This window comes from Rhinoraja longicauda, chromosome 26, assembly GCF_053455715.1.
Source record: "Rhinoraja longicauda isolate Sanriku21f chromosome 26, sRhiLon1.1, whole genome shotgun sequence".
Taxonomy (NCBI): Eukaryota; Metazoa; Chordata; class Chondrichthyes; order Rajiformes; family Arhynchobatidae; genus Rhinoraja; species Rhinoraja longicauda.
The window spans coordinates 15,252,878-15,277,844 of NC_135978.1; the positions used below are offsets into that span (position 1 = coordinate 15,252,878).

General features: G+C 44.7%; 1 protein-coding gene across 7 annotated transcripts in view; it reads left to right on the forward strand.

Moving 5' to 3' along the window:
• gtf2ird1 (GTF2I repeat domain containing 1) overlaps positions 1-24,967 on the forward strand; it is a 135,772-nt gene that overhangs the window by 23,316 nt on the left and 87,489 nt on the right. For 6 of the 7 annotated variants that reach the window (XM_078422228.1, XM_078422230.1, XM_078422233.1 and 3 more), the window contains 5 exons: positions 7,294-7,434; positions 8,056-8,197; positions 13,979-14,125; positions 15,821-16,004; positions 16,609-16,922. In XM_078422228.1, the coding sequence (XP_078278354.1) occupies positions 7,300-7,434; positions 8,056-8,197; positions 13,979-14,125; positions 15,821-16,004; positions 16,609-16,922 (922 nt within the window). In that variant the 5' untranslated portion in view covers positions 7,294-7,299. Of the gene's footprint in view, positions 1-817; positions 921-7,293; positions 7,435-8,055; positions 8,198-13,978; positions 14,126-15,820; positions 16,005-16,608; positions 16,923-24,967 lie in introns of those variants that run through there. The other variant, XM_078422229.1, reaches the window with a different exon arrangement.

Consider the following 24,967-nt stretch of genomic DNA (forward strand, 5'->3'; position numbering starts at 1 on the left):
TCTCTCTGTGTCTCTCTCTCTCTGTGTCTCTCTCTCTCTGTGTCTCTCTCTCTCTGTGTCTCTCTCTCTCTGTGTCTCTCTCTTTCTGTGTCTCTCTCTCTCTCTGTGTCTCTCTCTCTCTCTGTGTCTCTCTCTCTCTGTGTCTCTCTCTCTCTGTGTCTCTCTCTCTCTGTGTCTCTCTCTCTCTGTGTCTCTCTCTCTCTGTGTCTCTCTCTCTCTGTGTCTCTCTCTCTCTGTGTCTCTCTCTCTCTGTGTCTCTCTCTCTCTGTGTCTCTCTCTCTCTGTGTCTCTCTCTCTCTGTGTCTCTCTCTCTGTGTCTCTCTCTCTCTGTCCCCCCTGTCAACCCTGCAGAAATGCCCAGACTTTCCCAGGCAGGTAAACTAGCCCAGCAACCACAGGCAATTGGCATTTTCTCCATTGAGCTGCATTAAATCCCTTGCCTACTGGATCATTTAAAAACTTGCTAGGTTCAGCCCATTTCCAGGAAGATTTTTAAAAAATTTAACCAAAAATAATTTCTACAATCCAAAACAATACAAACAAACCCACCACCATGAGACAAAGTGAAACAAATATTCTTAAATTCTAAATATTGAATAACTATTTCCCCATCCTTATTGAGGATTAAGGAAGAATTTATTTGGGAGTAGCTCGGTTCTTTTTTAACGGCCTAATGTCATCCACTAAAACCTGCTGGAATACAAACAATTGAGAGACATCCAACAAGTGAAATGTCAGTTTATTTAAACATTCTAGTCAATGTGCAAAATGTTCCAAGATCTGTTTGCCCACAACTCAGTTAACCCAATCCGACAGATCCAAGCTCGAAACCGGTGACTTTCAGAACAGTTATGCATTGAAATCACAGATTGGCACACCAATCACGTCTTTATATTATCCAATTAATCAAGACTTTGTTCGTAAGTCTAGCTCTGTCTGTAAATCATGTGTTTGAGTTTTATGTGATGTTCCTTTCAAGTATCGTACCGACAGAAAGATAAACTAGCGCCTCAGTGAAACAGTGGGAGAGAAATGCCATTCAGACGTGCTAAGCCCATGTCCAACCGCGATCCTCAGACCAAGAGGAATGTGTGATTAGTCAGAGACTATCTGCTACAAAAATCAGCAATTGGCTGTTTTTAACTTTTTCATCTTTACAGAAATCTGGATCCAACCAATCTAAATGCAAGTTGATGACTATGTAGACTATTTGACATTTTTAGACTGCACTGTTCGGACCGCAGTGTGTATTGTTAAGGTTGTCAACTGGCTTTGATTTATCTGTTTCACAGAGTTGGAGCAGATTTCTCGGTGAATGCAGCCAAATCACCAAGCACTGCCAAACCTTTTAACCTTGGTTGAATTGACGGGAGATATTTTTCCACACAGAGGGGAGCCCTTCTATTAAATTCCTCTTTGCCATGGAGATTTTGAAGCACGTGACAAGATGCATGAGTCGCAAACTGCTTGTCATATTTATGTTAACATCTCCATCGTTAAAAGGGACCATGTGAAATTCAGACAGTAATGTGCTCAATTCCTCAAAGACATTCAAGATCTTAACTGGAAGTAGAAACATACTTCATAACCTAACTGGTATGAATAGGGTTCTTGATAGCTCCTGATGCATTCTCCATATAACTTAAACAATAACCAAAACTTTAGGCCACAGGCTGCCATAAATTATTCTTATTTTCTTCACTCATCCTCCTCAAAGGGTTGATTCATGAAGGGTGGGTCCTCCATCCAACCGAGTTTAGGGCTTTTAATTCTACTTGGCCTGCCACAAATAATTCTAGTATTGGGACCCAACAATTAGACGAAGGTTCAGACGAAAGATAGTCCGAGGGTCTCCAATGAGGCAGATAGCAGTTCAGGATAGTTTCTTCCCAGCTGTTATCAGGCAACTGAACCATCTTACCACAACTAGAAAGCAGTCCTGAACTGCTATCTGCCTCATTGGAGACCCTCAGACTATCTTTGATCGGTCTTTGCTGCCTTTGTCTTGCACTAAATGTTACTAATGTTATTCCTTTATCATGTATCTGTTCACTGTGGACGGCTCGATTGTAATCATGTATTGTCTTTCCACTGACTGGTTAGCACGCAACAACAGCCTTTCACTGTACCTCGGTAAACTAAACTCAAACACGGGTTAACTGATTTGCAGTATACAGGATTATAATTTGAGTGTTAACACTCAGATTGCCCGGTACCTTCAACTGCAGTAACGTTGCTGATAAAACTTGCTGTTATTGAGAAGGAGATAGAGTCGAGCAGAATGGTTGTATTTGTTGGACCTGGAGAAAGAGAGGTATCTTTAGGAGCTGTTTGGAAGATATGATAACGTTATGTGTAGGAAGGAACTGCAGATGCTGGTTTAAACCGAAGATGGACTCAAAAAGCTGGAGTAACTCAGCGGGACAGGCAGCATCTCCGGTGAGAAAGGATAGGTGACGTTTCGGTTCGAGACCCCTCTTCCGATAACTTTATCTTGATTCTGCTGCTTTGATCATTTTTGGAAGTTAGGAAGAACCGTTGCTTTCCCAATTTGCATGAATTCAACCATGTTTAGCATGATTTTAAAATCCTTCCTTATACTGAACCAGAACACCACGTCACTGTCGAGATTATCACAGAACACACAAGTTGAGTACATTGTACCTGGAACACACCGTGCACACGACAATGAAGATCTTGCTAGCAGCAGCGTCACGGACACGTGTGCGTCACAGACACATCATCTGCGTTAAGCAGACCATACATTTATGCGCAAATTACTCAAAACAGTGAAAAGAAAAAAACAACTGTTCGAAACAAGACATTGTTTCGAAAACGCCATTAGAAAGCAAGTCCACGACAGTGCAATAGGTCAGTGGTGTTCCATTGCTGAGGTAGGATTCGCCTTATGCAGGGATGGCACAAAATGCTGCGGCAAACTCCTCGGGCCCTTGTACAGACGTCCTGACCCGAAAAGTCAGCTATCCATGTTCTCCAGCGATGCTGCCTGACCGGCTGAGTTACTCCAGCACTTTTCCTTGGTAAACCAGCATCTGCAGTTCCTTGTTTCGGCGTGTGCAGGTCAGATCAAGAACATGATGGTTGGTGTTCTTAAAGCTGTAGTACGGAAAGTATTTTGGCAATAGTTCTTGCACTTCCAAACCTGCAGAGGCATGCCCGTGTTCTTACTGTGCATTGCTTTCACTACCTGGTGTGTGCCATATAAATCATCACATGCACTGAAGGTTGCCTTTGAAGGTGACCAATGCTTTGGTCAGTGTCTTGGTCACCTGAGTAACAAGAACAATGTGTCACTTCCAACTACTTTCAAAAGGTGACTCATAGAATGTACTTTATAGGTAGGCTGGAGGTGACTGGGGGGAGGGGGGGTCACTGAGAACAAAGGGGGGACCCTAACTTTGTCAGCACCAAATCTAACTCTCTTGAAAACCTCCAGTGAATTGGCCTCCACTGCCTTCTGTGACAGAAGTGACTTTGAAAAGACGGTCAGTCCTCAGCAGAATTATCAAATGATTTCTCTTTGCTCGTCTAGGCTATGCATCTTCCAGTATACCACCATGGGACATCAACACAACTAACTCTTGCGATTCTGCTTCGCAGAAACCTTCCTGTAAGAAATTCGGGAGTTTGCATTTGTCATGAAAACTGCAGCAACACCATTGTGAGAGGCACACAATTACAGAGTGACAAGTTTACATGGGCTGTTTCATTGTTTATATTTATAATGGGGAGGGGGGAGGGGGGGGGGGGGGGGGAGCTGAAAGGAAATACAGAGGGACAGTTTAACTCCCCTCTGCCCACTACACAAGTATCAAAATTTATATATTTAAAAAGCAACACCACAATCCTTTCTACATTCAACACATATTGACGCTGAGGCCAACCTGCCAATGCCTTTTGCTCCTTATTGAATTCAGAGTATGGATAACCGTAGCAATGTGGCCTTAAAGGAGCATGCAGTTCCAACTTAATGATCATTAGAGGGTGTAATGTTCCTGCCTTTATTTGCAGCTATATGTCGTTAAACTTGCCACGAGTGAGACGTGGGTGCCAGACATATGTAAAGTAAGCATTATATCCAAGTAACTTTAATTTGTTCACCATTATTACTGCAATGAATGATTTTGTTCAAGAGAAGAACTTAAGAATTTGGCTTAACGTCATTTGGACCCAACCATTAACTTGGAAATCTTTATTTTTAAGGAAACAAGAGTAGAGGGAAATGTTTCCAGTTCAATCTACTTTAATTAACCAGTCCTTGTTGTGTTGAATTTGTGGTAATGTTCCAACATAACTGCATTGTTTAAAAGCCAATTAATGTCTTCACTATTTTGTGTCTGAAACCAGCAAGCTTCAGTCTCCCAACAGATGTATACCTTGCAGAACTGTTACTTTTCTGGGTATCGATGTGGGGGTACAGGGTTTGGTGGTGAGAGAAAATATATTTGGTTTTGTGTCTGATTTACAGATTTAAGTGATATTTCTTTGGGGGTGGTTTTCATGCCAGAAAACATTCACCGCCCTCCCTCAGTTAATGGTTCAGGTCACTACCTTTGCCTAAATCCAAACCCTTTTCCTAAAGCACTTTACAAGAGCAAGTTTGGATTGAGCTGGGATTCCTCTGTGAATTCCACTGCAATTATTCACTCAGGCCACCATGGCAACATCTCTCAAATACGTGGGCACCATTGAAGACGTGGAAGAGATGGGAAGGAACTCCCATAGTGATGCATTCCGGTAAACAGTGTGCAAAGTAATGGCTTCCCTTTATGATTTAGGGAATAACCTTGGGTTATTCTCAGGATATTAAAGGCAAGCAAAGCTGCACGAGGGATTGTCAAGAATGTACAGAATTGGCTGATTGCTAAACCTAAAGAAAATGCAGATCAAGGGCATGTGGCACACTGCCGCTAGTTATGGTTAGTGGCAGGCATCACACATACTGCATCACCATAGCATGCGACCAATGGGTCCCCTGCGTTTGTGCTGGCTCTTTGATAGATTAGTGAAGTAATCCCATTTGCTGTTCCTTCCCTTCGATTATTTATCCTGCTTCTTTCTGAAAACATTATTATTGAATTGGCTTCCACCGTTTCATGCGTTGCATTCCAAAACTGCAAATATCATCGGCAGTGTCTAGGCTTTCATTCTCATATTCCCGATTTCTTGGACTACAGTTGTCCAATCTTAAAATATCCAATGATGTATGCTTTGGGTGCATTAAACATTGATGTTGTTTATTCTACAAACACTGGCTTCAAAAACTGCTAACTCCTAATCTTCATGGTTAACACATTCTTTGCATTTTCTGTTGGCTTATTCCTTAAGATCCTTATAATGTGCTCTGGTTTTTCTGTATTTCATTTTTTTTCCCCTGTAAAGTCTGATGCTGGAAGGCTATAAGTGCTTGGTCCCAGGGTCATTTGTTTATGCTCTTTGTGCTTGAGGCCATGGTAAACGAATGGACTTTTTCATCCTTGTTTTCAAGTCTCTGTTTGGCTTGCTTTGCAACCTCCTCCATTGCAACATTCTGTCAACGCATCTCCATTTCCGCTCTCCAGATCATCCCAGAACAGAACAGTCCCCCCTCCCCCCCCCCCCCCCCCACTCTCCCCCCCCCCTCCCCCCAAAGGAGGCTGAACCTTCAGGTTCCAGGACTAACTGCCCTATTCCTGTTACTTTAAGATGCTCTTTTAAAACAAATCTATATTTGGTCACCTCCATATATTGCTCCATGGAGGTTTTATTTGAGGACATCCTGCTTGGCACTTGGGATTGTTTTGTTGCATTAAAATGCACTGTGTAAAATAAACCTGTCGCTTTGACTGTAGGTAGTGTGATAATCAACCGGAGACGACTTTAGAATTGAGAGTGGAATTCCAGGTCCACCTATTGAAATGAATACTGATGGAGCAGTGACTTTCAGGATTTGAGAGAGCTATGATGCAAGGAGATTTTAATATCTTGCCTTCAGTTTCAAACCACACATCACTGGATTCAAGAACAACTATTTCCTCACTGTTATCAGACTTTTGAACGGACTTTTCATGTGCTGGGATGAATTTCCTGATCTTCCAATCTACCTCGCTACATCCCTTGTACATTTTTTTAAATCTACATCGTTGCGGTCCTTGGACTGTTTTCTAATTGCACTTTCTCTGTAGCTCTTACTCTATAGTCTGCACTCTGTTTATTTTTTGTTTGCACTGCCTGTTGTACCTATTGATGGCATGATTTGCCTGGATAGCATGCAAAACAAAATTGTTCAGTGTACCTTGATGCACGTGACGGCTGTGTGACTCTATAAAAAAATATATAAACCCATGCCATTGCCTCCCCATGGATTGTCCTGGATCTTCGTGGCCTGAATCAGAATCACTACTCATCCAGCATCTCGGCTAAAACGTCTCTGCATCTTGAGAAATGGAACTCCTGCTCACTCCCCAGAGCCTTAAATGAAAAAGCGAATGAATGGAGGCTGGTGGATGATGGAACCATGTTCACCTGCGATTCAGGGCTGGATCACTAACAAATGTGGAACATTTCTGTAGGAAAACCTGATCAGGGACTGTTAGAACTGTGCAGCAAGTCAGTGCCTTGGGAAAGGGAGGTCCAAGTTGGCAGGAATTGGATGAATGTGTTTAAATAAGTATTTGTATATCTTGGCTGCCGTTACCATGACAGCCAGCAACATCATCTACAACCTCGTTGGATTTCAACAATGGGGGAATCCCGCGTTCAGACCGCAAAATAAATCATTGTTCATTAAATGATTTAACTTTTCAATCTGCACCCAATACATTAATGATATAAAAATTCATTCCTATAGTTATCGGGGACTGTACCTTTAAGAATAATGTATGGGCAAGCAGATGCTTGCTTGTAGACTTTGCTCACTGCTATTATGTGCTGACTGGTTTTATACTTTGCACACCTGCGTGATGAGATTAAGTTGTGGTCCTGCGTGATGAGATTAAGTTGTGGTCCTGCGTGATGAGATTAAGTTGTGTTCGATACGTCCTTGTTTACTCCATTGTATAAAGGAATGAGTGGAGCGCTGCTGTGGCAGAGAGACTCGTTCAGACTCCTGTCCACTCTCATGTATTAAACATTCAGTTGGATCTAAATTGCTGTGACTGTCGTTTGTTGGGGAAATATTTCTAACAATTAATCACTGTGATCCACATATGCGTGTATTAAGCCCTGTGTGTAACCTGTGAAAAGCCCCTAGTTTCAGTCAGAGATACCATTTGTTGCTCTTTGTTTTCACAGGCAAGCATGGCACAGAGCGGGAGTGTGGATGAAGGAGCCAGGAGCAATAACTGTCATGAACAGTTGCTGACGTGTGGAGTTCAGAGCCTTTCGGACAAGAAGGACATTATTACCAGCTTGGTCTCTGCCCTGGACTCGATGGTCAGTGCGATCTGTTCTACTGTGGCAGCCATGCTTGATTAACACGGGTGTCAATTCAGGTCTCGTCCTCGTAAATCCCTTTAGCACCACTTTCCCCATTCATGTTATGGAAGTGATCATTGTTCTCCTCTCTCCCACACCCCTTCGGGGAAGCATGCACACGCACACACAGGTCGATCCAAAGAGACATGTGCAATGTGGAAGTCAAACTTCTTGTGATAAGTGTTATTTTCACGGTGATTTTCATTGTGATAGTGAAATGCAGCTAGTTTACAGGGTAGGATGATTCATTGTTTGAGCCTGTTCTATCATTCACTAAATTGGGGCGTAGATATCTCAACTCTGTATCTTAATTCCATCTATTGGCGCTGATTCCACAGCCATTCATGCCCTTCCCTAACAAAAACCTATCCATTGCAAGTTTGAAATATGAAACCTGCACTCAATCTGTTTTTTTGTGGAGAGAGTTGCAAAGGTCAGGTAGCGGGAGTCCCCTTGTGTTCATTATCTCGCTCATTGGACAACACCAGTGAATTGCCTTTCACTGTCCAAGGTTAATCTTGTGGTTCTGTCCTGCCCCGCCCCGAGACTAATATCTTTGTGATCCTTTGCTGTCTACAGTGCACCGCGCTCTCAAAGTTAAACGCTGAAGTTGCCTGCATCGCCGTTCATGACGAAAGCACATTTGTCTTGGGAACAGAGAAGGGGAAAGTGTTTCTGAATGCGAGGAGAGAATTGCAGAAAGAATTTGTCAAATATTGCGGTAAGTTTCGCAACTCTGCGCTGATGTTAAGGTAAATAAAACTGATGTTTGAGCTGCCAGCACTGGAGCACCAAAGCTGAGTTTTGCATGTTCTTCCAGCATGTCTCACTCTAGGTAAGAACATAATGGTGGCTGACCCGTCAGTGTGGAGCTGAGGCAGTCTGCATTGTTAGAAAGGGAGAGAAGAAGGTCTCGACCCGAAACGTCACCCATTCCATCTCTCCAGAGATGCTGCCTGTCCCGTTGTGTTACTCCAGCATTTTGCATTGTTAGAAATGTATAGTTTGAATACTTTTTTTTGCACTAAGGCCCATTGCCTCTGCCCCTCCCCGGCACAATTATGGACATAAAGATGGTAATGTAGGAATCCATCTTTGGTTGAAGTACTAACTGGGACAGTTTCTTCCCAGCTGTCATCAGGCAACTGAACAGTCCTTTCATCAGCTAGGATGTAATCCCGACCTCCCATCTATCTCATTAGAGACTTTTGAACTATCTTTAATCGAACTTTATCTTGCTCTAAATGTTGTACCTTTTATCCTTTGTCTGTGCACAGTGGACAGCTTGATTGTAATCGTGTATAATCTTTTCTTTGACTGGATAGCATGCAAACAAAAGCTTTTCACTGTGCCTCTGTCCATGTGACAATAAACCCTAAAATAAACTACAACTACTATTATGCTTTGCCATTGACTTTGTGGCAACGTGACAATTTGTTCAGCAATGGCAAGGGGGACTCCAGGCAAATATGCTCCTATTTAAAGAAGAGCTGAGGAGATGGTGCTATTCTAACCAACATTTGCCCCTTATCAAAATCACCAAGGGCAGATGAGCTGGTCTTATCTCTTCTACTCGTGGGATTTTGAATCGTACACATTCGCTGCCCTCTGTGTCAATAGACAATAGACAATAGACAATAGACAATAGGTGCAGGAGTAGGCCATTCAGCCCTTCGAGCCAGCACCGCCATTCAATGCGATCATGGCTGATCACGTAATGTTGTAGTTTGTGACCTATTAACAGAATAGTCAGACAACCAAAATCGTTTAACCTCTTTATTCTACCCACCCAGATGGGAGGGAGCCTAGATACCGGAGTGTTCAAAGACACTCAGGAAGCTAGTGTAGTCTCTCTCCCCGAAAGCTTACATTTACACACCTTTTATACCCTAAATACATGTGCCAGTATTTTTCCATCGCTGCCTTATATGGCAAGTTTACAATGTCCTATAAATCTTTATGTGTCCTTCGGGACCTCCGAGTGACCTCTTCTTTCTTGGGAACAAAGGGCAGTCCATATGGCAAGATGTTCTTCTTAACACTTCAAAGCTTTGAGGCCAGTTGCTGATATCGGAGGATACGATCAGCCATAAACCGCGCTTCCATGCTGACAACAGGATGCCCCAGGAATAATCCAAGCTGGAGCTTTTACACTCCTGCAATAAAACCCACATTGCTGCATTCGTAATGTTATCCCTTACAGTAACAAATGTGACTGCATTTCAAAAACACTTGAACATCTCTGCTGAGTTTTGGATGTCCTGGAGTGCCCTTTCTAGACACAATCCTTTTAAAGAACACGTCCAAACCTCTAACTGAGAGTCTGTCAAAGGCTGAAGGAGATGACTTGATGTTTCATTTAATCAATGTGAAGGGATTTGAATAACCCCTCGTTCTGTTAATGGCCCCAGGCACATGCGCTATCTCTGAATTGTTGCACAGGCCTTTGATGGGATGGGCCAAATACTGCTCAGCAAAAAAGCTCAATAGATGCCCAGTGGCACTGGTGGTCCCTCGGGGTGAAAGGTCAGAGTCTCCATTTCACCAACCTAGAGCGTTATTAGTAATGGGCTTTGAGGATGTAACTAGGAAAATTGACAGGGGAGAGTCAGTGGATGTGGTGTACCTCGACTTTCTGAAAGCCTTAGACAAGGTCCCACATAGGAGATTAGTGGGCAAAATTAGAGCACATGGTATTGGGGGTAGGGTACTGACATGGATAGAAAATTGGTTGACAGACAGAAAGCAAAGAGTGGGGATAAATGGGTCCTTTTCGGAATGGCAGGCAGTGACCAGTGGGGTACCGCAAGGTTCGGTGCTGGGACCCCAGCTATTTACGATATACATTAATGACTTAGATGAAGGGATTAAAAGTACCATTAGCAAATTTGCAGATGATACTAACTAAGCTGGGGGGTAGTGTGAATTGTGTGGAAGATGCAATAAGGCTGCAGGGTGACTTGGACAGGTTGTGTGAGTGGGCGGATACATGGCAGATGCAGTTTAATGTTGATAAGTGTGAGGTTATTCACTTTGGAAGTAAGAATAGAAAGGCAGATTATTATCTGAATGGTGTCAAGTTAGGAAGAGGGGATGTTCAACGAGATCTGGTTGTCCTAGTGCATCAGTCACTGAAAGGAAGCATGCAGGTACAGCAGGCAGTGAAGAAAGCCAATGGAATGTTGGCCTTCATAACAAGAGGAGTTGAGTATAGGAGCAAAGAGGTCCTTCTACAGTTGTACCGGGCCCTGGTGAGACCGCATCTGGAGTACTGTGTGCAGTTTTGGTCTCCAAATTTGAGGAAGGATATTCTTGCTATTGAGGGCGTGCAGCGTAGGTTCACTAGGTTAATTCCCGGAATGGCGGGACTGTCGTATGTTGAAAGGCTGGAGCAATTAGGCTTGTATACACTGGAATTTAGAAGGATGAGGGGGGATCTTATTGAAACATATAAGATAATTAGGGGATTGGACACATTAGAGGCAGGAAACATGTTCCCAATGTTGGGGGAGTCCAGAACAAGGGGCTACGGTTTAAGAATAAGGGGTAGGCCATTTAGAACGGAGATGAGAAAGAACTTTTTCAGTCAGAGAGTGGTGAAGGTGTGGAATTCTCTGCCTCAGAAGGCAGTGGAGGCCAGTTCGTTGGATGCTTTCAAGAGAGAGCTGGATAGAGCTCTTAAGGATAGCGGAGTGAGGGGGTATGGGGAGAAGGCAGGAACGGGGTACTGATTGAGAGTGATCAGCCATGATTGCATTGAATGGCGGTGCTGGCTCGAAGGGCTGAATGGCCTACTCCTGCACCTATTGTCTATTGTCTATTGACTGGATAGTCCACTGTCCATCCAGACAATTGAAGGAAGTCAAACGCATGTTTTTGTTTGGAAAGAGAGAGAATAATGGATCGAGTGAGCTTGCAGCCATAGAGTCATGCAGCACACAAACAGGCCCTTCAGCCCAACTTGACTGTGCCGTCCAAGGTGTCCCATCTAAGCTAGTCCTATTTGCCTGCATTTGGCCCTTGTCTCTCTAAATGTTCCTATCCACGTACCCATCCAAGTGCCTTTTAAATATTGTACCTCCCTCAACTACCTCCTCTGGCAGCTTGTTCCATATACCCACCACCCACTGGAAAAAGTTGTCCTTCGGGTTCCTATTCAATTATTCCCCTCCCACCAAAATCAACATCCTCTGGTTCTCGATTTCGCCCCAGCCTGAGTAAAAGATTGTGTGCATTCACACTCTCGATTCCCCTCATTATTTTTATACACCTCTGTAAGATCACCTCTTAACCTCCCACGCTCCAAGAAATAAAGTCTTAGCTTGCCTAATCCCTCCATGTAGCTCAGGCCCTCGAGTCCTGGCAACATGCTGCTACTTTCAGTTTTTTAATTGCTTATTCCAATAAAGCCAGAGAGGGAAATTGCTGAGGTACTTGCAGTGAAAGATGATCGTCTGTAATTCATCACAGGCTTATTTTTGTGCGTGAGAGTAATGGCAGCAGAGGCCTGGATAGAGGGTGGACAGCAAGCATGTGTATTCATGGTGTTTAGCTAGCTGTGTTTGCTCAGACATTCAATAAGACCGTCAGCCTTATTGAAAGCATTCAGACACTGCCGCCAATCTTGAAGTACTGTTGTAAAACTTCTGGCTCTTAATTGGTCAAGCACTCCATCTTTACCCTGCTCAGTACTACTTTGCTAGTGGATGAATATTGACTTCTCTAACTTCAAGTAAGCCTTGGTTTCCCTCTCTCCATCCGAGTTCTCCGACTGGTTTGGTTTTCCTCCTGGTTAAATTTTACTTTGTATGTCTCGTTGTCTCCTTCCCCTAGCTAACAATGATCTATTCCACAGCTTCCCTGAGCTCCGTCCCCTTTGATCGCTAATTTTCACACCTTACCCTTCCATATCTGTATGCCTCCCTCTCCCCTGACTGGAATTTAGAAGGATGAGAGGGGATCTTATCGAAATGTATAAGATTATTAAGGGGTTGGACACGTTAGAGGCAGGAAACATGTTCCCAATGTTGGGGGAGTCCAGAACCAGGGGCCATAGTTTAAGAATAAGGGGTAGGCTATTTAGAACGGAGATGAGGGAAAAGCTTTTCAGTCAGAGTTGTGAATCTATGGAATTCTCTGCCTCAGAAGGCAGTGGAGGCCAATTCTCTGAATGCATTCAAGAGAGAGCTGGATAGAGCTCTTAAGGATAGCGGAGTCAGGGGGTATGGGGAGAAGGCAGGAACGGGGTACTGATTGAGAATGATCAGCCATGATCACATTCAATGGCGGTGCTGGCTCGAAGGGCCGAATGGCCTACTCCTGCACCTATTGTCTATTGTCTGACTCTCGGTCTGAAGAAGGGTCTGGACCTGAAGTATCACCCGTTCCATTTATCCACAGATGCTGCCTGTCTCTCTGAAATCCCCCAGCATTTTGTGTCCATCTTTAATATTTCAGCTTCCAGCACTGGTGGGAGTGTTGGAAGTGCTGGAAGTATGCAGTGCTGAAAGTGTGCTTTTTGAGTACTTAAATTTGGTGGACGAGCCAAACCAGTTCATAATAATTAATAAGTAATTAATAAATAAGCGGGAGAGGCTGGATGAATACTCCTGCGCTGTGACTGGAGGGCTGTCACTATAATGTGGATAAATGTGAGGTTATCCACTTTGGCGGCAAGAACAGGAAAGCAGAGTATTACCTGAATGGTGGCCAATTAGGAAAAGGGGAGATGCAACGTGACCTGGGTGTCATGGTGCACCAGTCATTGAAAGCAAGCGTGCAGGTGCAGCAGGCAGTGAAGAAAGCGAATGGTATGTTAGCATTCATAGCAAGAGGATTTGAGTATAGGAGCAGGGAGGTTCTGCTGCAGTTGTACAGGGCCTTGGTGAGACCGCACCTAGAGTATTGTGTACAGTTTTGCTCTCCTAATCTGAGGAAAGGCATTCTAGCCTTAGAGGGAGTACAGAGAAGGTTCACCAGATTGATCCCTGGGATGGCAGGACTTTCATATGAAGAAAAACTGGATAGACTAGGCTTATACTCGCTGGAATTTAGAAGACTGAGGGGGGATCTTATTGAAACATATAAAATTCTTAAGGGGTTGGAGAGGCTAGATGCGGGAAGATTGTTCCCGATGTTGGGGAAGTCCAGAACCAGGGGTCACAGCTTAAGGATAAGGGGGAAGTCTTTTAGGACCGAGATGAGAAAACATTTCTTTACACAGAGAGTGGTGAGTCTGTGGAATTCTCTGCCACAGAAGGTAGTTGAGGCCAGTTCATTGGCTATATTTAAGAGGGAGTTAGATGTGGCCCTTATGGCTAGAGGGATCAGGGGGTATGGAGAGAAGGCAGGTACAGGTTACTGAGCTGGATGATCAGCCATGATCATATTGAATGGCGGTGCAGGCTCGAAGGGCCGAATGGCCTACTCCTGCACCTATTTTCTATGTTTTCTATGTTTCTATCCCTTGGCTGTGAACTGTGTCTCCATCTTTATTCTGCAGCAAGCTGGAACGCACAGCTACGGGGAATGGAGATGTTAAAAATGGTGGCAGAGAATGGGCGGAATGTACAGAGGGACACGCTGGACCCCATGAGTGACGTTTACGTGCTGCGGAAAATGGTGGAAGAAGTGTTTGCCGTGTTGTACAGTGAGTGTTTACTGTGGAAGATGGTGCTCGGGACTTTCATGGAGGGGTTCACTGGCGGTTTTGATGCTGCGTTCCACTGGTGCTGCCTCTCACTGTTGGGGGAATAAAACACACGGCTGCTGCTCCTGCAAAAGAGCAGCATCTCTGCCACTGTCCGCTAATAAGTCTTGACACCTATTAGCGTACAATGGCAGAAGTGCGGCTCCTTTGTTGGGGGGTAGGGGATCTAGCTGCACATGTGCTGCTGGGGCTTCTATGGGAGCCATCTATTCTACTTAGGGCACAGCAGTACAAGTACTGGCACATTCTGCTGGGCCATTGATCTTCTGACCTATTCTGCTGGTGCCACCTATTCGAGGAGTACATTTGCACAGTTCCTGCCATTCATTTGTGATAAGTTCGACTGAGTCGATTCTGCCAGGACACAATGGTGCAGCGGTAAAGTTGTTACCTTACAGTGACAGAGACCCGGGTTGGATCCTGACTATGGGCGCTGTCTGTACGGAGTTTGTACGTTCTCCCCGTGACCTGCATGGGTCTTCTCCGAGATCTTCAGTTTCTTCCCACATTCCTAAGATGTACAGGTTAGTAGGTTGATTGGTTTAGTATAAATGTAAATTGTCCTTAATTGTGTGTAGTGTTAATGTGCGGAGATCACTGGTCAGTTCGGACTCGTTGGGCCGATGAGCCAGTTTCTGCGCTGTAGCTCTAAACTAAACTAAGGCACATCTCCACAGCCACATGCTGATTTTTGCAAGGACCCAGCTGCACTGAAGCTCCATAGCTCTACTGGATAGCCATGATCGCATTGAATGGCGGTGCTGGCTCGAAGGGCTGAATGGCCTACTCCTGCACCTATTGTCTATTGTCTATTCCACATAAAAACATAGAAAATAGGTGCAGGCCATTCAATATGATCATGGCTGATCATCCAAAATCAGTACCCCGTTCCTGCTTTCTCCCCATATCCCTTGATTCCCTTTGCCCTAAGAGCTATATCTAACTCTCTCTTATCATATCCCAATGGGAAACTGTTCATCTCTCTATGCTGGGGATGTGTTTTCTTTTAGATTTACAAAATCTAGTTATTGAATGTAAGCTATCAATGGTGTGCGATGAGGGAAATTTGCAGGCGGAAAGTTTGGATATTTTATGTCATCGATTAACTTAAAAAGCAGAAAATATTGCTTTATAATTTTAGTTTAGTTTGGAGATACAGCGTGGAAATAGGCCCTTCGACCCACTGAGTCTGTGCCGACCAGCGATCCCTGCTTATTAACACTATCCTACACACACAAGGGACAATTTACAATTTTACCAAACCAATTAACCTACAAACATGTACGTCTTTGGAGTGTGGGAGGAAACCAGAGCACCCAGAGAAAACCCTCACAGATCACAGGAAGAACGTACAAACTCCGTACAGACAATCACCTGTGGTCAAGATCGAACCCTGTAGGAGGGAATTTTGTGCCACACTCAAACCCTGTATTTAGCTTTACTTAGACAGCCACAGACACAAAATAAAATGGCTCATCGATCAATGTTGAGTCCAAATGTCCGACAACAATCATATTACTGCAAGATCAGTGGAGTTCTGTCTGCATGACGTCATGTGAGAATATTTTTTGAAATTTGCAGATACATTGTTTGAGGTTTAAATATGTCTGACGATCAAACATCACTTGGTTTCAGGTGAGGCTCTGGAAAAGTCCACGGTTGTTCCTGTGCCTTATGAGAAGATCCTGAAGGAGCCACCCTCTATAGTTGTCCATGGCTTGCCTGATGGGGTTTGCTTCAAGCGCCCTTCAGATTACGAAGCTCACACGCTGAAAAGGATCTTGGAGCGAAGTAACAGAATTCAATTTACTGTGAAAAGGTATTCACAAACAAAAGAGGGAATTGGGGATGGTGGTAGTTGGTGGGCTGAAATATTAATTTATGAAACATGACTGGTATTTTTGTGGAATTGGGTCTACTAGCTCTGTCCCTCGACCTGTAAGGCTACGGCACCTGATATTCCCAGTCAACCTCCCATCCAAGCACTGACCCAGCCTGGGCCTGCATAGCTGGGTATGATGGGAGGCTGCCACAATGCTTTCCCATTTTGTTTAAATCTCTGGAGTGGGGCTTGAACTCTCAACTCTCTGATTTGCAGGGGAAAGAGACTAATCTTAAATCATGCCGTAGATGTTCAATCGTAAATGTTTGTGTTTGTGACATTGCTGTTCATGGGAGTTTATTGAGAAATTGAGAACTGGAACATTGCGATATGTGGTAATAATGAAGTTATCTTTCAATACCCACAGATTTCCCATGATACCCACTGCATTTATTTCTTTATCAGATGTCTAAATCTCAGTGTGGATGTTTATAAAATACATTTTTTACAATGTAAAGCAGATCAAAACAGAACTTGCGATCAATAATATTCCCATTTATTTATTTTGCTCCCTCTGTCCCCCCCGGTCACGCACTTCCAGATCACTGGATGAGGACATCCAAGAGCTGAGGACCTGTGTTGAGCTGAATCGGGAAATCCAGCCTGGGAAAAGCATCTGCGATTTTAATCGGGAGAGTCCAATGGCTAATCTTTCCAATCATGACACCGGCAGTGAGCGGACCCCCCCACAATTCCTTTATGAACTCCCAGAATCCAGGATCCCATTGGATTTAAACCAGGAGCTTCTGACTGCAAGGCCCACTACGAACTTTAACCACGAGCTATCGCCCACTGGAACCTCAATGATGGATGTGAAGAAATTGCCTCCTGCACGGGACTGTGCAGATGATACTGGTAAAGGCTTCTTCTATTTGGCGGGGGGGGGGGGGGGGGGGGGGAGGGGGAGTAAGCAGGCAGCATTTTGCTGCAAGCAAAGGCAGCAAGCATCTGATGGTTTCCAGTTGACAGGTTCAGGCTAGAAGATAAGAAAGCGCAGATTGTTTCAAAGTAAGCCTTCTTTCACCATGCCTGGAACATTTGCCTCTCCCTCCACCTCGATTGCGCCCAGTCTGCTGTTTCCCCAGGTGGCCTCTCGGAGTTGGAACCAAAAGTTGAATCCATTGCATGAAGATCGCAGAGACTGCATGTATTTTCCCTGTCTGCTAGCTAGAGGGCCATTTTTTTCCCCACAGGCATCTCCAACCCAGGTAGTTATTCTGTCGAGACAAGGAACTGCAGGTGCTGGAATCTTGCATAGGACACAAAGTACTGGAGTGACTCAGCGGGTCAGGCAGCATCTCTGGAGAGAAAGAATGGGTGACGTTTCGGGTCGGGACCCTTCTTCAGACTGATTGTAGTGGGGGAGAGAAAGCTGGAATGGAGATGGGGTCGGGATAAAGCCGGGCAAGTGATAGTTGGGTCTCGACCCGAAACGTCACCCGTTCTTTCTCTCCAGAGATGCTGAGTTACTCCAGCATTTTGTGTCTACCTTCGATTTAAGCCAGCATCTGCAGTTCTTTCCTACGCACGTGATAGTTGGATACAGGTGAGAGTATTTTTGATCAGCAGAAGCATGAACAAAGGCTAGAAATGTATAAAGATGAGAGTGTGACAAAAGGGGGCTGAACGAAACAAAAAGGGTTGTTGATAAGAGAAGTGGTTTGAAAGAGCAGTGAAATGTAAAGTTGAGATATGGGTGGAACGGAACAGGGGGATGGGTGGAAGTGGCGGGAGGGGTAGTGGGAGAATGGATGCACACTGGACTCTGGGAAGGGGGGGGGGGAGGAAAGAATGGGGTGGAATGTAACCAAAATTAGATTTCTCCCCGTTCTTTTTGTTCTTTCCACCCATTTAAATTTGCATTCCTGCATTCCTGCATAGCTAGTGTGAATGGAGCTGAGTCTTTAGATCTGCGTCGTGCATGAAGGTGGCCAGGTGCAGCAAGTCGGCTGCAGCAGGTCCAGGAGTCTTCTTGCTGCTGAATAGAGTTCAGCGAGGGCTTCACCAAGTGAGCAGGTGTGTGGGGAAACTGTACATTACCCTTCGCGTTTCCTTTAAAATTCCCCTCCAGCAGAGAAAATAGACCAAGTTTATCGTCCGAACGTGCAGAGAAGGACCTCAGTAAGTCGGGATAGAATAGCATCTCATTGAAATTGCACCCTTTATTCCCTTGGGGGGGATATTCCAAAGTATTTTGTAATAAGTGGTTTATGCTCTTGAAAGTACACCGGGCTACCATTATGTAGATGAACATGGCTGAGTTCAATGGTTCCACAAACACACATGAGTTGTGTAATTTTTTTAAATTTTTACTAACTACTGGTTGATGAAAGAATGCTGGCCAGGATACCGCATCATGTTCTTCTTTGCAAGCTACTGTGGTTTCCTTAATGTCCCTGTGACCAAGCACATCATTAGACAACATAGCATTACCACAGTGTTGCAATGCAAATTTGCCCGAGGTTCTGGGCAGTAATCTGCCCCAGGCTTCCTCGCTCTGCCGCTGTAATTTGTGGAAGATTTGTTGAAAGGCTGGAGCGATTGGGCTTGTATACACTGGAATTTAGAAGGATGAGGGGGGATCTTATTGAAACATATAAGATAATTAGGGGATTGGACACATTAGAGGCAGATAACATGTTCCCAATGTTGGGGGAGTCCAGAACAAGGGGCCACAGTTTGAGAATAAGGGGTAGGCCATTTAGAACGGAGATGAGGAAGAACTTTTTCAGTCAGAGGGTGGTGAAGGTGTGGAATTCTCTGCCTCAGAAGGCAGTGGAGGCCAGTTCGTTGGATGCTTTCAAGAGAGAGCTGGCTAGAGCTCTTAAGGATAGCGGAGTGAGGGGGTATGGGGAGAAGGCAGGAACGGGGTACTGATTGATAGTGATCAGCCATGATCGCATTGAATGGCGGTGCTGGCTCGAAGGGCTGAATGGCCTACTCCTGCACCTATTGTCTATTGTCTATTGTCTATTTCCAGCAGATGCCTCTTTTAAGCATTTGGATGAACTTTCTGCTGATCCAGTGAGGTTTGAGGGGAGGGCAGGAAAAGCCTCTGGAAAATTCCAGGATTTGTAACTGATCCAATTGCGTTAGCAGCTGAGCCAAACTGACTGAAACTTTGGTCAGACCGCTTGTCATGTTGTTTGTTGTAAAACATCTGTGACAAGGCAATGCTGCCAGAGACCAATTTAAGGTGCAATACAGCCTCTGTGACCATTTAAACAGACAGGGTATTGGTTGCAGCAAAGCTCTCACTCACCAGTTTGGCAGTTTCTTCAACTCTTTCTTTCAAACAAAAACATATGTGTACTTAATGTTCTTTACTGAGGAGCGTGCGACATGTAATCCTATGAATCAAGATAATGGTGCATTTACAGTAACAGACAGTCAATAAGAAGTCTGAGTTTTAATCTATATCTCTTCAACGGCAAAGTTGAACCAGTTCATTATCATGAGAGATGCTTGTTGTCTTGAAAGTTATCGTTAGACACTTTAATAACCTGCCACTAAAGACGCAGGGCACTCCTTGCAATTAGAGAAAAATACAGTTGAAACTTCTGCTGGGCTCCTTTTAAATCCGTGCCCCAAGGCTTTTCAAGGGCGAGCGAGGCCTGTTGGACATTTCCAGGAATAATTTTCAAATCTCTCTGACCTTCAATAATTGTCATTTTTCACATGCAACTCGCTTCAATTTTCATATTTTGGTAAATGAAACCAGTTGGTCCTGGTGCTGAAGATTCTGGTGCAGGAGGAAGGACTGGCAGCTGTTGGCTTAATCGGGAGCCATTTTGCTCGCCCATGCACAAGGTGTTCTTTGTCTCTTAGCCACGGTACAGTGGGGGGGGGGGGGGGGAAGGGAGGGGAGGATTGGAGCTGAACTTATTGAATCTGTTTCATTGAAATGAGTGAGTCTGTTTTAATTTTACTCAGTGAGATAAAAAAACATCCTGGCCTTGAAATTTCACCGACCTTTGTCCTTCACCCCACCCCGAATAAAACAGCTATGCAGTGAGAATTAGAGTAAACCAATGTTGTGCTTATTTGTGGCTGTCTTCGTGTCCATTGGGAAATTCAATTCCTGATTTTTCAGCAAATTTTCTCTTTGTCCCAGCACCTTTGTTCCCAGTTGAACAAAATCTCTCAAATGAATGTCAACAGCAGTACCACGTGCAAAATTCGCGGCAGTGAGTTTTTAAACCAAAGTGGTTTAAAAGCACCTGTAATTAATTCCAAGGGCAACCGGCTTTTACAAATTCCATGTTCCTGGTTGTATACAGGGCCAAAGGTGTTTGTCTGCACTGAGTTCTGTGACCTACTACAGCTGCCCAGATCTACCTGAATTGCTTTAGCCATGGAGGTTAGGTTTAGAGGGGAATAGATTCGGTGAATGCACAGTCCTTTGCTCAGAGCAGGGGAATTAAGCACTGGCGGACATAGGTTTAAGGTGAGAGAGGAAAGATTTAATAGGAACCTGAACAGCAACTTTTTTTACACATGGGGTGGTAGGTCGATGAAACGAGCTGCCAGAAAAGGTAATATGGGCCAAATGCGGGCAGGTGAGACGAGTGTAGATGGGGCGTGTTGGTCAGCGTGGGCAAGTTGCGCCAAAGGGCCCGTCTCGTCGCTGTATGACTCTATGACCATCTAGGTTTCCTTCAAGGTTGGGCACAGCTTGATCTGCACTGTGGGCCTCTTTGCCAAAGGCATTCGCAGACTGCACTACCTCCTGACAACATCCTCCTCAAAGCACGTGACTGAAGCCCTGGAGGGTCATACTGGACCCTAACACAAAGTACCTGCTTCCTTCCAGTATGACCCTGACCGTATCCATCTAACTCACTGTGAGCATTCTACCCCTCCCGTCTCTCGCACCCCTCCTCCAAAATCATTACAGGATCAACGCATTGAATTAGCAAAATCCCCCATTAGCTGTAAGAATACAACTTGTGCTGTGATATGACCCTATAAGGGTAGGGGCTGGATGCCAGTTGTGCCGATGCTGGGTTAACAGCTGGTGGCTGCAAAAGCCTGCAACATTATCAATAGAAACTGGCATAGTGCTGTTGCACATGTAAGCCCAGCAACACTGCTCTGTGAACCAAGGAATTGAAGATTGGTATCTTTATTAGGCTTGTACAAGCAGCGTTACAGTGACTAGTATCACTTTTTGATGTCGTGTGAAATTTGTAAAACAATTTCTAGTCCTGCATCTTTCAGCTGCGATTTAAAAGGACAACATTTAGCACATCAGCGCGCATCTGTCAGGAAGGGAATTTCCAAGGAAAGATCGTCGGCCTGAAACATTAACTCTCTTTATCTCCACAGATGCTGCCTGACATGCTGAGTTTTCTTGGCATTTGGAGTATTTGTTCTTTACACTTTTAGCTCTGCTTGCTAGAACAGACCATTGCTTTTCAATCACCAGTGTGCTTGTTGGCATAGATAAGTTCATGTTCATGTGATAGGTGCAGAATTAGGCCATTCGGCCCATCAAGTCTACTCTGCCATTCACTCATGGCTGATCTGTGTTTCCCTCTTACCCCTACTCTCCTGCCTTCTCCTCATAACCCCTGACACCCGTACTAATCAACAATCTATCTGTCTCTGCCTTAAATTATCCATTGACTTGGCCTTCACAGCCTTCTGTGGCAGTAAATTCCACAGATTCACCACTAGATAATCAAGCAAAGTCTCAATTTTCGAGTTTATACCCATACTTTAAAATTCCCCCCTGGCCTTCAGATCTCTGCCCTTCAGCCTGACACCCTCTCAGACCTTGGCATTCCAACGATTCTAGCATTCCTAATTTCATTTGCTTCACCATTATCAGCAGCTGCCTCGGCTCCAGGTTCTGCCATTCCCTCCTTACAACTCTGCGTCTGCGGCTCTCAACGTCAAAGGTGGGCACAAAAAGCTGGAGTAACTCAGCGGGTCAGGCAGCATTTCTGGAGAGAAGGAATGGGTGAAGAAGTCCCCCCCTTCTTCAGACTGAGAGTCGGGGGAGAGGGAGACATAGAGATATGGAAGGGTATGGTGTGCGAATGAGTGATCACCTTGCTGAGGGGAAGGTGACATTGAGGCATACAATCAGTACAATTTAATCAGGAACAGTGAAACCAGCTGGAGAACTAGAAGGGGGGAGGGATGGAGAGAGAGGGAAAATGTTGTGTGATATGACTTGGAGCATTTTGATACAATGCCAATGCAAGTTATTATTGTTGAGTTGAATCCAAGACCTTTACAGCTCAGTGTTGCCCAGTGCACCATGGCAAACAGAAGGGCCTAGGAATTACCTCCTCTGCCTCCTGGCCTTGATTCTCAGTGTGGCTGTGAGGTCTAGCCCTTAAGCAGGACCTCCTGATGGAAAATCTTGCATTATGATTACAGCACAGGACCGGTGCCTGTGCTTGTGGTAGTGTTCCACTCAAGTTTATTCCCAACTTTTCTCCTCCAAGTAGAACTTAGAACAGTACAACACAGTGACAGGCCCTTCGGCCCACAATGTCCGTCCCAACCATGATGGCAAGTTAAACTAATCTACGCAGCTAGATGTGATCCTTATCCCCCCATTCCCTGCATGTCGCTGTGTCTTTTCAAAACCCGTGTATCTGCCCCCACCACTACTCCATCAGGAATAATTGAAAAGTGCGTATTTGTTTAAATGGGGAGAGTGCAGAATACTGCTGTACAGAGACATCTGTGTTCAGGACGTTGGTGGGATCACACCAGGAGCATTGGGTATGGTTGGTCTCATTCAAGGGAGCCCTGGCTTGCATTGGAGACTTGCTTGGACTCCTCACCCTAGACTACCAGGCTACCTGGGCAGCACAGTGGTGCAGCTTGTAGAGCTGATGCCTCACAGTGGCAGAGACCCAGGTTCGATCCTGACCTTGGGTCATGTCTGTGTGGAGTTTGCACGTTCTTCCTGTGACCTCATGAATTTTCTTTGGGTGCTCTGGTTTCCTCCCACGTCCCAAAGATGCCAAGTCTATAAGTTAATTGGCCGCTGTAAAATTGTTCCTAATGTGTCGGGAGTGGATGGGAAAATGGGATATGCTAGAACTAGTGTGAACAGGTGATCAATGGTCGTTGTGGACCCAGTGGGCCAAAGGGATGCTGTAATCTCTCAAACTAAAAACTACTGGGTTTCTTTGGGTGAAAGGATTGAGCAGCTTTGACCCATCACATTCATGTCATAAGTGATGGGAGCAGAATTAGGCCATTCGGCCCATCAAGTCTACTCCGCCATTCAATCATGGCTAATCTGTCTCCTTCCTAAACCCATTCTCCTGCCTTCTCCCCATAACCTCTGACACCTGTACTAATTAACAATTTATCTATCTCTGCCTTAAATATATCCACTGACTTGGCCGCCACAGCCTTTTGTGGCAAAGAATCCCACAGATTCACCACCCTCTGACGAAAGAAATTCCTCCCCAACATCGGAGTTTTGAAGGATGGAAAACTATATCAGGAAATTATTGAGCTATTTGTCCATGTTACTTTCACCCTTCTAGGTCAGTAATGATTGTGAGTACATACAAAAACATGGATTCATCAGTGCTACATCAAACCAGATTTCTAGAGGTCAAAGATAGACACAAAATGCTGGAGTAACTCAGCGGGACAGGCAGCATCTCTGGATAGAAGGAATGGGTGACATTTCCGAAACGTGTGACGAAGGGTCTCGACCTGAAACGTCCTTCTCTGCAAAGATGCTGCCTGTCCCACTGGAGTTACTCCAGCATTTTGTGTCCATCTTTGGTGTAAACCTGCATCTGCAGTTCCTTCCTACACATTTCCAAAGTGGCCATGCATGCTTGACAAAACCTTTAGCCTGCCAAGGCTCTGCACTGGCAGTGGGTTCAGCACTTTTCTTCTCCAAGCTGTTTCGAGGGAACGTTGTTGACACATTTCACATTTGTACGGTGCTGGGATTCCAAATTAAACGGCTAGGCTTATTTACAGAAGTTGTGCGATCCAGGCCTTTGAGGAACACCGCAGGCTTGCATGCAATGGCAGTAAACACAATCCATCCTTTGTACAGAAAACAGCTGCAGATGCTGGTGAAAATCAAAGATAGACACAAGATGCTGGAGTAACTCAGCGGGACAGGCAGCATCTCTGGAGAGAAGGGATGGGTGACGTTTCTGGTCGAGACCCTTCATCCTTTGTACAGTCTGCTTCAGCCACTGTGTGCAAAGCCCGATAGTTTGTTGTGTAAGAAAATAACTGCAGATACTAGTACAAATCGATGGTATTTATTCACAAAATGCTGGAGTAACTCAGCAGGTCAGGCAGCATCTCAGGAGAGAAGGAATGGGAGACGTTTCGGGTCGAGACCCTTCTTCAGACCGATAATTTGTTAAATGTCTATCGCCGAATCTGGCCTCCATCTTGGTTCTGTTTCTCTCTGGCTATCCTGATGCCCACACGTGTCACCGTTCAGTCTTTCCTCCTGATCTCTCTGTCGCCTGGGTGCGAGGCTTGCATGCATTATTAATCTTTGATATTTCCTGTGACTGGCAATCCCATTTCCAAGTTACAGGATGCACAGGTGAAAGATGTTCACTTCAATTGAAGTCTTTCCAGCTTAATGAACACATTAAAGCTGTGTTGGAATTCAAAGACCAATGCCATTTTCCACTACTTGGAGAAACACAAGCAGGGTGCCCCCCTGAGCTCTGCCCCAGTCTTGGTTTACATGTTAACATCAGTTGTTTGTTGATATCTAGGCAGAGCTAATGCCTTTCAACGTACATTTATTTCCAATGGTTGTATTTAAATCTAATAACCAGTAATCAGATCATATAATGATCTGCATTTAACGATCAGTACATAATTTTCATTAAAATAAAACATCATTATCATATTTTCCAAAGCAGTAACACAGGAGG